This window comes from Gymnogyps californianus, chromosome 2 (genome assembly GCF_018139145.2).
Source record: "Gymnogyps californianus isolate 813 chromosome 2, ASM1813914v2, whole genome shotgun sequence".
Classification (NCBI taxonomy): domain Eukaryota; kingdom Metazoa; phylum Chordata; class Aves; order Accipitriformes; family Cathartidae; genus Gymnogyps; species Gymnogyps californianus.
The window spans coordinates 112,361,858-112,375,619 of NC_059472.1; the positions used below are offsets into that span (position 1 = coordinate 112,361,858).

A 13,762-nucleotide genomic window follows, 5' to 3' on the forward strand; every position below is an offset into this window, starting at 1 on the left:
TCATAGTATATGTTTCTTTTTTAGGTAATGGTGTATGTGTGAGTGTTTTGTTTCTGTTATTTTAGGGAAGGAAAAAAAAAAGTTCAGAGAATTTGTTACGTTTTTTCCTGAAAAAGTATTGCAAGCATCTCAAAAGTTAAGAAATATTTATGTTAAATTGAGTGTATGTCATATTCATTGATATCTCTGATAGAAATAGGAACATATGCATCAGCAGATGTATAGGTTTTCTCAATTGAGCCTAATGTTACCAGTTATTACCCCACTTATACCTGACTTGGCTCGTGATAGGTTTGAGAAATTTTGCATCAAGACATTTATGCAGAGAGGTTTGTCTCTGTCATAAATGGTAAGAAGATGAAGCAAAAATATTGCCAATTGCAAGAATGAATTTTGCTGATATAACTTTGTACCGCTTTGTTGCATTCTAAATGTGGTTAATGATGCTAAAAATGAGTCTAACTTGATTTGAGTATATATCCTTAAAGACGAGCAGGAATTGTTCAATCTGTAAAACTTAATGTGATTTATTTGTGAAGTGCTCCCTTGGTACTTCTCTTGCTTTATCTGGTGTTTCTTTCATAAAAACTTTTATCACATAAGATTTCATTAAAGTCTCCCTAATTAAAGGACTTGTAAATCAGCATAGCCTGTAATTTGAGGCCTAAGTCTTTTTTCTTCAACTAAAGTATATCATTAGAGAAAAATTGAATGTTGTGCTCCAGCTAGCTTATTTTAAGCCTATCTATGAGCTAAAAAGAAAATATCTAGCTTCAGGTGTGTATTCTTTCATTTGTCGTAATGCCTCCCATGTGAACACAGGATAAACGTTGTGGTTAAGATTTGGGAAATTACGACTTTATTGAAGTCTTAGTCTATAACTGTAATTAGATCCCAACAGCATGCAGTTTATTTTCCGAGTATGCCAGATGCTGTGTAGAACAATAAGTTCTTATTGTAAATACAGATTCTGTAGCATGTTGGAACCCCACGTGATCTCTAATTATTTCAAATTTTAAATTATAATCTCTATTCAAGGGTTCATAAAAATAACGGCACTCAAATAGGTCCCTTTTACAGAAGTGTCGTTCATCATTTTGAGTTGAATTTCTTTTCTGCATTTCAACTACCTTCTATGACTAAGAATGATGTGCATGCAATTTTGATTTATTTCGGTGAACAGTAGTCTAGAAATTGTAAGATTCTATGGTTCTTGATGTAAAAAAACCTCAACCCAAAAAACCAAAACAACCACCACCCTCCCACCCCCCACCCCCAAAACCCTAAACAAGGAAAAATAGAAGCAGCTGAATATGCCAGATATTGAGGGTTTTTAACTAGAGGAGCATAACCATCTATAAAAAAAAATCTTAGAAAAGGTTAATTGTTGATGTATTTTTGAGGGTATAAAAAAATCATGTGAATGAATAAAAAATAACAGTTTGGAGGTCATGATGTTTGAGCAAGATTTTTATTCTTAAATAATATCTTAATTAATAATGGATATTATTAAAACTTCTAGGCCGTAAAACTTGCTCAGATACCGTGACTTCCCATTCACTAGCTTTTGGCGGGGGGGGGGGGGGGGGGCGTTGCTTTGTTTCTTTTTGGTGGTGATTTTTGGGCCAAGGGGCTGCATGAGGAGGGTGTTTTACTCTTAAGTAGGGTGCAAGGAACACATTAAAAAGTGGCCTTACAGGGAAATAATTCTTCTGTTACTTATGACATACCCTAAATCTATTAAGCCTGGACAAGCTTTCTAGTTCTGCACTTACTTTTCCGGTGAATGTTCTGTATCGCTATAGTTTGTATTCCTGAGATTTTGAATGGAACAAAATTTTGATCAGCAGTTCTGTTCCTGATAACAGTTGATTAATTGTAGTAATTTGATCTGAAGTACTACTGCATAGCAGAGCAGGCAGCTCACTGCCCTGAGTGATTAGCATGGGTGAAATTAGAGTTCTAGTTTAGTTCAGCAGTGGAGACGTGCACGTTGAATCGGAATGCTGTTTTATAAGCTCCCTAACGTTATCTCAGAAAAAGGCCAGAGGGGACACAATTTTTAAAAATACTTCTTTTTGCAAAGTGCCATGTAGGTGGATTAACTTGCTAGGATTTAGGTCATCGTATTTTTCTCCTATAAATATACTCTTCACACAATCATAAAACATACAGGAAAAGTTCATTTTCTCCCTACCATTCTTGCTACTGCTTCTTTCCTCCGTGCTGCACAGTGCACTCCAAACCCTTGTGAATGGGAAGTCTGACAATGTGCTTAAAACTGCTTTAGGAACATCTTTGTGAGAGTGAGTGAGGAAATGATTTAAGTCCTTGTCACTTCCAGAGTATAGGAAGTAACTGTATCATCATGTGTCCCTTTCATGAAGGTCATATAAACAAGCACAGTCTCTCTAGTAATACACTTACTGGATTATACTCGAATGCTGGTTTAGTGCCTGATAGAAATAGCTCTTTTTTTGTAATTTTCAAAAAACTAACTGTATTCCTAACTATGTAATCTTAATTGTCGAAGGCCTGCAAAATCTTATTAAGCTCCTATGTTTGTTTCTTGCTCTTTTCTGTAGTCCTGTAGTGTAACTAGCCTTTATACTGAATTTCAAGCATATTCTTTTCTGTGTATAGCATAACTCTTTTGTTGATTGCTCTCTGTCCACTGTAGTTAAGGTTTTGAGTGGTTAGATGATTAATTGTGTAAGTAATTTTTTTTCCCCTGTATTTTGAAGGCTCGTGAAGAAGAGATGACAGCAAAAGTTCATGAGTTGCAGGCACAGCTAGAAGACTTGCAAAGGGAATACAAACAAAGGATGGCAGAAGAGGAATGTTGGAATAGTGAAAAAGTGAGCTGGCACTAACATTTTTATATCTTTAGGTGTGAAATGCTTAGTCTTCATAAAATTCTGTAGTTTGCTCTTAAATGGATTTTATTTATATACCTGGCCTTCACTTTCCCATACAGTTTCTATTCTTTTAGATATTAACTTCTTCAAAAGTGAACCTCTTACAATCTGCAGTATTTGATACTACCTTTTTTAATGGTATGTTAAAAAGTCAAGTTGTGTTGTGATTATTAAGGTGGGGGGGTTTTGCCCTCTACATGTGTTTCTTATGTTGATTTTACTGCAAGCCCTTTAGAAGGAGAGGAAATCACATTGGGTCATTTTTAGTGTGATTTTTTTTTTTTTTTTTTTTTAATTCAAATTCCAAAGGACTGTGAAACAGTGCCTTGAATGTATCAATTATGGACAGAGAGGTCTTCACTGAAGGAAGACTGAATGCATGCTTTTGTCTTTCGGAGACCACATTTTAGTTTGAGGAATTCTTTGATGAAAATATGACTAGTTATTACACTGAGAAAAGGAAAAGTGTATGAGGTGTTGAGTCATTGATGAGAATTCATATTAACCTTGTTTTTAAATTTTTCATTTTGACAACAGGCAGCAATGGGGATGCTAACTATATTTATTTGACACTACAAACTTACAGTACAAACTACCTCACTGTCCTAATGTTTGTCCCTTCTGCCTTGCACTTGCTTGCAACAGCCTTTATATTACTTTTAACTATTCCATGACATAAGTGTTGTTTTCATAACAGGAAAAACAGAAATATTTGTATCAGACTGCCTTGTGTTCTTAATCAACCCTTGTCTACCCACTGATGATAATCTTATGTAATCTTATTATCTGGAGGAAGATTCTTTAAGAGACTCCTAAACCCTAAAACATGATTCTGAAAAGTATAAGGAGTACTTTATCTTTAGGACTTCTTTGTTAACTGTTTCATTACTTTGTTATAGAAGTCTGCTATAAATACAGGCAGTCATTTAGCATCATATTATACATGCATCTTTGGGATTACATATCCACTGATAGGACATTAAAGTTATATCAAATCTATATACCAGCAATGGTATTTCATGTATTTCTCAGTTCTTCCCGGAAGTGCATTGCACAGATTTGCAGTGGTAGCATAGAGCTGTAAAATATTTGAATATTGCAAATATTGCATCTCTATGTAAAGATGAATCTGCTTACAATAAAATAAACAGCTAATTTTGCCTGTCTTCGTCATCTTGTCCACAATTCTCCACTCCTTGGAGTTTCCGTGGCAGACTTTGGAGAGACTCAAAGGAGTTGTTCCATCTGTGGCAGGTATAAATTAGTAGAGAGAACTCCATTGCTGGTAAATAGCTTTGTTTTAAAGGATAAATCATGTCTTATTTGGATGGGAGGAAAACCATGTTGTATGGTAGTACGTGTACTTAAGTACAGTTAAAGCATCCGGGTTCAAAGTGCTTGCAGAATAAGAATGGGGTTTTTTTGGTGAGTGTAAGGCAGCTAAATATCCATGATTTTGCTGGCACACAGGCATCAAGCTTTCTTGAGTAATTTTGATAATTCCAACTAAATTCAAATTTAGCAAATTGTTCACAAGCTTTCTTTTGCATAGCTCTGATTTAACTGAATATGAGTTTCATATTTCATACTATTCACAATGGTGACTTCATCTCAAAACAACATAACTATTCTAATAGTCAGATTATGCTGTTGAATGTGCATATAGCTCCTGGTACATCTTCTGGTCCAGTCAAAGCTCAAATATTTAGAATGCTGTGAGTAAGTGGGCTTCTGGTTCTTGTTTTATCAGTATTTCAGGATTGGATTCTCACTCTTTGACACAGTCTGTTCTGGGGTCAGGAGGTAGTTTTCTTTTTTCCTCCTTAGAAATTAAGAATTGTTGTTGCTGCTGTTCTTCTTAATTATTACCTGTCTTAATTCGTCCGTTGCCTGTCCTAGATGTCTGTAGGAAGCTAATTTTGCTATTACCTGGTACAGCAGCATATATTTGCAACTGATACAATAGCATATATGTGCAACATTACAGAGTTAGATGAGAAAATTGGATGGGGCCTGTGGACCTTGTCCACATAGCTGAGCAGAAGTGTACAAATCCACATCTGGATTTTACATGTGCATTCAAATGAATTCTGTCATCTTATATTTGCCAGGGTATCTTTTGTGTCACCTTATTTCTCTTTTATTTTGTTACTTTGTAACATTTTTCTCTTTTGTTTTTTTTTTCCTTCAGTACTAGTAGTGAAACAGCTCAGAAGTCTTACGTTGACTGGAAGCAACTGTTTGTGGGGAATTGATATATTTGTTGTCTAAAGTTGGAGTCTCCCAAGTCACAGAAGTTTGTCTTAGAAAACCTCCTGTGCTGCTTGTTGTCAGCCTAGGCCAAACATCACACATAACGTATTCACTTTGACATGAAGCATAACTACACATTTGAACAATATTTGTCTGACTGTGATAAACAGTTGGCAAATACTAACGTCCTTAAGCATTAGTGTTGGGATGTAAAAATATCAGAAACTGTCTCTCTTCATGAGAAAATAAATGTCTGGTCAGATGATTGAGCTCTTCAGAAGCAAGAATTGCACTTACAGGTTTGAGATCCATAGAGGAATGATTTTCCCCTATATTCTGTTTGCAGAGTGTAGGAAAACCCACAGGTTTTATGAAGCTACAGAGATGGGGAATAGCTTTCCTTTTCAACACAGTTCCAGAGAGGCTCGGGAAGAAACAAGTAGTATGTACGACTTCTGTGTTAAGGTTTAGGTTACCTTAAGAAAAAAAAAAAAAAGAAATTTCACACACAAATTATTTGGTGTTAAAATGATTTTACAACCTTAAGTTATACCCATGACTACTATATTTTCCGTAGAGTTGCAACGTTGGAAGACAGAAATTTCAGCTTAGAATTGTTTCTGTGCTTCATAAACATTGCTATCTTTGCAAGATGTAGAGCTCCTGAAGCTTTTAAGCTGAAGCTATTTTCAAATAAATGTTCACATTTCCAAATGCAACTTGGAGAATTAAGGAAAAAGATACAATATTGTGAATAGTATTAATAGTAGTTAGGGTTTTCTGGCATGTGCTTCATACTCGTTCAGTTTATCATTCATCTCCAATATGCATTTTGTAAAGATTTGGAAATACTAGGTTCTGGATGTTACATTTATGATAATTGTCTTACAGAATCAAATGAGAGAATTTAAATATAAGCTTTATATACTGTCAGTACAAATAAGTTAAACTATTTATGGGACCACTTATTTTTATAAGTATATATGTGATTTGGTCATTTCAATTTTTATCATCCTCAATTAACACAATTTATCAGAACTAGGTGATTGATATTTCTTTCTTTTTTTAGCCATGTCCAGTGCTTGATATACTCAGTATTTTTCATACATTTTAATCTAAATTTTTGTTGTTGTTGTTCTAGGTCACAATAACAGAACTTCAGGTAAGTCTTAAATTTTATTGATTTTGGTCTCTAGATAATTCTGTTTCCCAGCAGTCTGAAAGCAGAAATACTGCTTATAAGTTTGTGTGTGTGTTAAAAGAGAAAGAGGTTTACTGAAAAGGTACCTGTGATATATCTTCAGCAGTTTCTTGATGCTTTCCATATGTGGCTGTTCTTTCAGGCACAGCTTGCACAGAAGACAACACTAGTCAATGATTCAAAACTGAAAGAGCAGGAGTTCAAAGAGCAGGTAAGGGTGCCATTTGAACAAGTAAAAAGTATTCTTGTTTGATACTTGGTGTTTGTAGCACTGAAAGGTTTGTTCTTTTCAAGTGATGATGTAGCACATCTCCACACAGATACTATGGAAATAATACACATATAAAATAGTTTTGACTCATGCTTGCTCTCAGAAGATCTGTGCTCTTTTCAAGGTACTCCTTTATCCCCTGAGAATGAAAATACCACATGCTTGTGATACAGGTTAGCAAAACATTTGCACAGTGAAAAATGGAACAATGCACTTCATAAAATTATGGATCTTTTCTTTTTCTAAACTAAACCTTTTTTGATGTTAAGTACAATTTTTGTCATGCTTTCATTTTTATGTACGCTTATGTGTATAAAATAGACACATGTATATGTACATAAATACATATATGCATAATATTTGCTATATTCTTATGTGTATATACACATGTACACACATTTCCTTAAGTAGTTTAGGAACAGTTTTTAATAACACAATTTTTAATGTTTTCCTTCCTTAAAAAGCAAATGTATTTTGCTTTCATAGAAGGAGATGATGTTTAGCTGAAAACTGTTTGTTTGTTATGCTTATTTTAGCTGCTTGTGAACACCATTTATCATTTTGACTGCTCTCTATTTAGATTCATGTACTGGAAGACCGGCTGAAAAATTATGAGAAGAATATGTACGTCACATCAGTTGGAACACCGTACAGAGGTAAGTACACAGTTTTCATCCCAAATAAGTTTTTCATCTGTTTGAAAGATATGCTTTGCTTTAGACAATTTATTAAAATGTCGGTCTCTTTAAAACACTCGTATAATATTTTTATGACATCTTATCCTTGTCTTGTTTGTTATAATAGAGCTGGTGTGTGATTTCAGATGAGCAAATCACACAGCATTTTGTTTGATTTTTGTTTTTACGTCATACAGTTAAAAGAACTCTATATCAGAGTTCTTAAGCTTCTGTATCCACAGGCAGAGTGGTATAGGCAGTGGCACTCAAAAGTGGGTGGGGAGGAATTATCCATTTGTCTTGGCTAACTAAATATACATTTTATGACTCTTTAAAATTCTTAACAATACAAATATTAGATTTTACAGATCTTTCTTGTGTTACATGTCTGGGCATTTACTCTTCTTGTGATTAGAGTTCCTCTGCAAGATCTCCTGCTCTGACACAGTAATAAATAAAATAAAATAAAATCCTGTTTCCACTTGTAACCTTTGTGATATGGGTCCTTGAAAGTGTTTTTGGAGCTGAAAACCCCCTGGCATTTCAGGCAAATAACAGTCTCATTGTTATTTGACTCATGGTGAGTACAGGGAATAGAATAGAATAGTTGTGCTATGTTACACCTAGAGTTATGCCTGACAAGCTCTGAGCTAGGTCTGAGGGCTCCATCGAGGAGAGCAGCTGTCTGCTGTGCAGGTCCCAGGCCCATCCAGGAGACAGGGCCAGAGACGAGCACAGCTACACCATCGCTCGGGCAGGGACTGAAGGCGCCAGGCTGGGCCGAGACACGTCCCCTGGGCCGTTGGCAGGAGATGGTGAGGGTGGGGGTGCGAGGGGAGGCCAGTCCCAGCGATGGAGGCCTATGAGCACCGCCAGGACCCTGACAGAAGTAGACTTGCACTACTCCTATGCTCTCCTCTAGCCATTTCTGGTTGGCCACTTTGGAGAGCGAGTATTGGGCCAGATGGACCTTCTCTCTGAGGGAGTACTGATGTTCTCAGGCTCTTTTGGTTTAGGGTGTTTTTCCACGGGAAACAGATCAGACAATTCTAAAAATGAGTACAAGGAGAAAAAAAAAAAAAATCCACGTGGAAATGAACAGGTATTGCTCGGGGAGCACATCCTGCTTCAGCCTGAGGGCTTGATCTTTGGGCCTTGCTAGTGTGAGAGATGTGGGGGTTTGCCATCCTGTGGAAACCCAGCTCAACTGGATGAACACAGAAGACTTTCAAAAAACGCACTTCACAACTTGGTGCAGATGGTCCAATTATCTCCACAGCTCTCACCCCCATCAGAAGGTACATGCCTCCTTCCCACAAGGTGACAGAGCCAATGCCTAGGCTGGAATATGGTTATGGGTATTCGATGCCTTCTGTTAGTGCAGGGCTGGGAAGAAATGTCATCAAAGCATCTACTGGTAGGGAAAGGAGGAGGTAGGAAGAAGAATAGAATAGAATAGTTCAGCTGGAAGGGACCTACAGTGATCATCTAGTCCAACTGCCTGACCACTTCAGGGCTGAACAAAAGTTCAAGCATGGTATTAAGGATGTTGTCCAAATGCCTCTTCAACACTGACTGGCATGAGGCATCGACCACCTCTCCAGGAAGCCTGTTCCAGGGTTTGAGCACCCTCTCGGTAAAGAAATGTTTCCTCACGTCAAGTCCAAACCTCCCCTGAGGGATGCAGCATTCCCACGCGTCCTGGCACTGGGTACCAGGGAGAAGAGATCAGCACCTCCCTCTCCACTTCCCCTCCTCAGGAAGCTGTAGAGAGCAGTGAGGTCGCCCCTCAGCCTCCTTCTCTCCAAACTAGGCAAACCCCGAGTCCTCAGTCACTCCTCAGAGGACATGCCTTCCAGCCCCTTCACCAGCTTTGGTGCCCTCCTTGGGACATATTCAAGGACCTTAACATCCTTTTTTAAGTTATGGGGCCCAGAACTGCACACAACACTCAAGGTGAGGCCACGCCAGTGCTAAATACAGCGGGACAATCACTGCTTTTGACTGGCTGGTTATGCTGTGTTTGCTGCACCCCAGGATGCGGTTTGCCCTCTTGGCTGCCAGGGCACACACTGCTGACTCCTGTTGAGCCTCCTCTCAACCAGCACCCCCAGATCCCTTTCTGCGACTGCTGTTACTCCATTCCAGGTGCAGAATCTGACATTTGTTTGTGTTCAGTTTCATGCCATTGGTGAAACTTTGATTCATATGAGTGACTCTTAGTATAAATATTCTCTTATTTTTGTTTACACAGATGGAAACCTTCACCATACTGACGTTTCCCTCTTTGGGGAGCCTACTGAGTTTGAATACTTGAGGAAAGTGCTCTTTGAATATATGATGGGTCGTGAGACAAAGGTATGGAAAGTTGTATATGGTGACATGTGATTCAGGTTAGAATACAGTTTAACATCCTTGCTGTATAGATTTGAAGTACCATGTGTTTGTGACTCATTATGTGCTGTTTATTACTGACACAGGATTCGATAGGCTTTCATGTTTTTTTTCCAAAGAGGCATGATCTATACCTTAAAAACTTTGTCAGCATGCCAAGATAACTGGCAGGGGAAGGGGGGGTTGTCACATCTCTCACCAATGTGCCTATGAAGACAAAAACCTTTATAGGTAGGTATGGTTTTACTAGCAAAAGTCCTATTGTCAGTCAAGCTTAATGTACTGTGAAAGCTGGTACACACAACACACAAAAGTGCTCTTTTGATGTCATCTTGACACAAACATGATAAGTAACAGTTGGATTAAATAATTGTTAGGAGCTCTGAAGGTGGTGAAATACGTCTTTAATTGTTGCTTAAAGATGTTTTATAGAGCTCCCAAATCTGTATACCTTCTCTAGATAGTATTAATTTACTCTTAAAAATAGTGAAAAACTGCACAGTAGGCTTCTTGTTGTATGCTGCCAGCTTGTGAAATCATTCCTAAGTTGGAATTTTACTAGCTTGTAACTATACTGATGCTTAGAGATTGACCGGGTTCAAAAGAGGTATGTCATAACACAAACATTTTTCTTGGATGATAAATGCTATGTGGATGAATTTTTTCTATTTGTTTTTTTCTCCTCCCTGGAGTTCTTCCATTCTTTGTTGCCCTGCTTTCAACTTGGACTACTATTAAGCAAAGAGGTTTTATGTGGGTTTCTATGTTAATTAGCTTTGTTCTCATTGTGCTCTGTAGAGAATAAAACTTGGTCTGTGCAGGACATCTTGTCCTTATGGGATTCCTCTTTCTCTCTCTTTTTATCCCATTTTTCACTTTGATATTAATTCCTTTTTTATTAAAAGTACAAATCCCTGATCTAAAAAACCCCAGAATCACTAGTTACCTTCTGTTCACAAGCCTCTGGCTCATTGGACAGCTCTCCTACTTTAATAACAAACAACTGAAATCATTAAAGAAAAATACGTACATTACTGGATTTTATGATTTTGAATTGTGAGGGACTTAGACAAGTGAAAATGCTAAAAAACGTCAGCAATGTTTCAGCTTCAAGCAGTTCTTGAGACAGCTGCAGATGACTGTTGCAGATAGCTGATGCACATAGCAAATTTGCATTCAAGAAAACCTAATTTGAAACCTCTTTTTCACTCACTAAGGCTATTTCTTACTGATCTTCAAAACATTACTTGCCATTACATATATGCCTCAAAACTTGGGTTATAAAGTTGTGAGGGGTTTTTTCCTTTCTAACAGTGATGTACTAATATTTGTAGTTGGTTTCTTCAATAACAGCAACAAACAACAATCAGTGCTAAAGTAAATTGACTTTAGGTCTCTCTTCTTTCTTTCAATTGCTTTGATTAAAAGCTATATGAATAAATATCTATCATAATTTTATGTATGTATGCATTTATATATACGTATGTGTTTGTAGACATATATATGTATTTATTTGCCCTGGAGATTACATTGTATTTAACCAGAGGATGCCATTACAACATTGCTTGCACACTGGCTCCTAAAAAAAAGATTAATATTGGGAGGAGAAAAAGTAGATCAGAAAAGATAGACATCTGGTTCCTACAATAACTTGAGAAGGCATTGTTTGAAAGTTGATATGATTGAAAGGGGAAGTATATTTAAACAAACAACCAGCAGAAATAATTTTCAAAGCACTACAATTTTTAGCTTTGATAAGTTAGATGTAGATAGGTAAGGGAGAATAACAGAGTTCTTAAAATTGAATGTGATTGTATTCCTCTCTGTTGTGTGTTCATACTAATTTGTTTACCTCTTAGCAATTTTTAATTGAGGGTAAATGTCCTGATGTATTGCAGGAAGGGAAGAATTTCTGGTATTGTCTAGTCCTCTATTATTAGCTGATCAAGATTGTAGCTGTACTGGCACTTACTAATGGAAAATTAAAATGGAATGAAGGCTAGTATTTTTACTAATTTAAATATGAAGATACTTTGGTGTCTTCACTTTTGCTTCAAAAAGTACTTTCAAGCTGATTTCATCTGCTCGTTTTCTTTCAGCCATTAGATGTGTTGCTGGAAGACACTGAGCTTAGTGTCTGCTCTTATAGGGATTGTATCATACAATCCTAAATTTACTGAACTGTGTCTTGAAAACTGGTTTCATCCTGCTACACTGACTGGAAACCTATGAGCAATGACAATGTGATTGATAAAATCTTTTACTACACAGTCTAAGTGTGTTAGTAAAGTATTAACATGTGCTTTTCCCCCCCAACACAGTCCTTGAGTTAATATCTGTATTGAGATTTACTTCCTCGGTACAGACATACCTTTGTCTCAGCTTTTGCTTTCCTGCATGAGACGAGGCAATTTTTTCTAATTTCCTCTTTCAAGATCATTCTGATGGCCTTTCTCTGTGCAGGGTCTCCTTTTATAGTGCAAATATGTATGCCATGTCTCAAAGGTGGTTCAGCGGTGGAATTGGTGATCTCTATAGACATTATTTCCTCTTTATTGAAAGGAGTGCAAGAGAATCTGTGCAAACTATCTAGGATGGATTGCCATTTATGCAGCCTGGTAAATGATCCTGGAATCGTATCAAGTAGAGACAGTAATGAATTCATCAATTGTGTTATAGTGCTGGAGGCATAAGAGAAATGTTGAGGGTTGATAGTGGCTCAGTATCTAGGAGTCAGGAATTATGCTCATAATGTGTAACCTGTAATCTGTCATATTCTTTGTAAACTGCTTGACCAAGGTGTGCACATGTCTTCGCTGGGGGATTTTACTGTCTTGCCCTCTAGTCCAACTTTATTTTTTGCCTCTTCCTTGGCAGGATATATGAAATGAGATTGCCAGCTTTTTCTAAACATGCACTTTGTTCGGAATATCTGAACCTGGAAATACAGGGCATACACCACTAGGTCAAATAAAATAATATTTTCTACAGACATGTGAACAGTTGCACTGTCTAGCTGTACCGCACACTAAATCTTAAATCTTACAGAAATCCTAGATGCTGTACTTGTAAATTCATTATGCTGTTTGGAGTCTGTTCTGAGGCCAGAAAATCAGTCCAAGTTTTGTATTTCTGTAATAAATGTGTGTGTTGGTATCAACTAGGTGCATGGAAGAATGTAATGGAATACATATGTGTCGAAGATAGTAAATTTATGCAGGTCTTTTTCTGGCACCTTGACATGCTCTTGTGCATTGCAGAAAAACAAGGGGTATAAAACAAAGGGTAAAACTTTGATTTTGGAGGTTCTGCCTTTGACCAGCAGCTCTCGAATTGTTGAGGGGGGACTGATCAGTATCGTTGTAACTATTATTTTCAGAGATGACCTATTTAAATATATCAGCCTCACAGAAAGAAATGAGAATGCAAACTATCATCTCTTATAGCAGAACTAGCTATTATGTTTGGGAAAGCTCAGGGTCTTTCTATAGGTAGATATAGAGATGCACACACAGGAACATGTGTGTGTACTCGCACACTGAAAGAGTTGTTAGGGGTTTTTTTATAGTAGAATAGACTGTTAGAGCAATAAGGTAAACCTATGTTAAACATACTATCCTAAGTTCTGCAATCCTTGTAACTTTGTTTTATAACTATGCAACTGTGAATAGTGTTGAATAATTCTGCTTCAAAATCTCCCTAGTGGCCTCAAAAACTTGGAGAATTTCAAGTCGTTGCTAGTCATAAATTACAAAATGGACGTTTTCAGGAAAGAAGGTTTTAGATAGCCCCTATTTATGTTGGCACATAAGTATCTATGCTTTCATGGAGTATTTGCGGTGTTTGTAGATGTTTCTTTAAAATTTGCATGCCATTGTGTCCTGTAGAAAATTGTTGAGAGGGGGCTTTCTTGATAGCACTGTTACAATGAGTTTGAATACATTGTAAGCTCAATGCTTTCTAATCTTTTACTCCTAAATAACTGTGATGAGGATTTTGGCTAAAGAAATTAGAGAAGTGCAATGTTAGTTTGTGGCATTGAGCACAT

General features: G+C 37.0%; 1 protein-coding gene across 1 annotated transcript in view; it reads left to right on the top strand.

Moving 5' to 3' along the window:
• GOLGA4 (golgin A4) overlaps positions 1 to 13,762 on the top strand; it is a 66,772-nt gene that overhangs the window by 46,453 nt on the left and 6,557 nt on the right. The window contains exons 19-23 of the mRNA XM_050915799.1: positions 2,745 to 2,858; positions 6,313 to 6,333; positions 6,515 to 6,583; positions 7,224 to 7,299; positions 9,575 to 9,678. Of these exons, the coding sequence (XP_050771756.1) occupies positions 2,745 to 2,858; positions 6,313 to 6,333; positions 6,515 to 6,583; positions 7,224 to 7,299; positions 9,575 to 9,678 (384 nt within the window). The remainder of the gene's footprint in view (positions 1 to 2,744; positions 2,859 to 6,312; positions 6,334 to 6,514; positions 6,584 to 7,223; positions 7,300 to 9,574; positions 9,679 to 13,762) is intronic.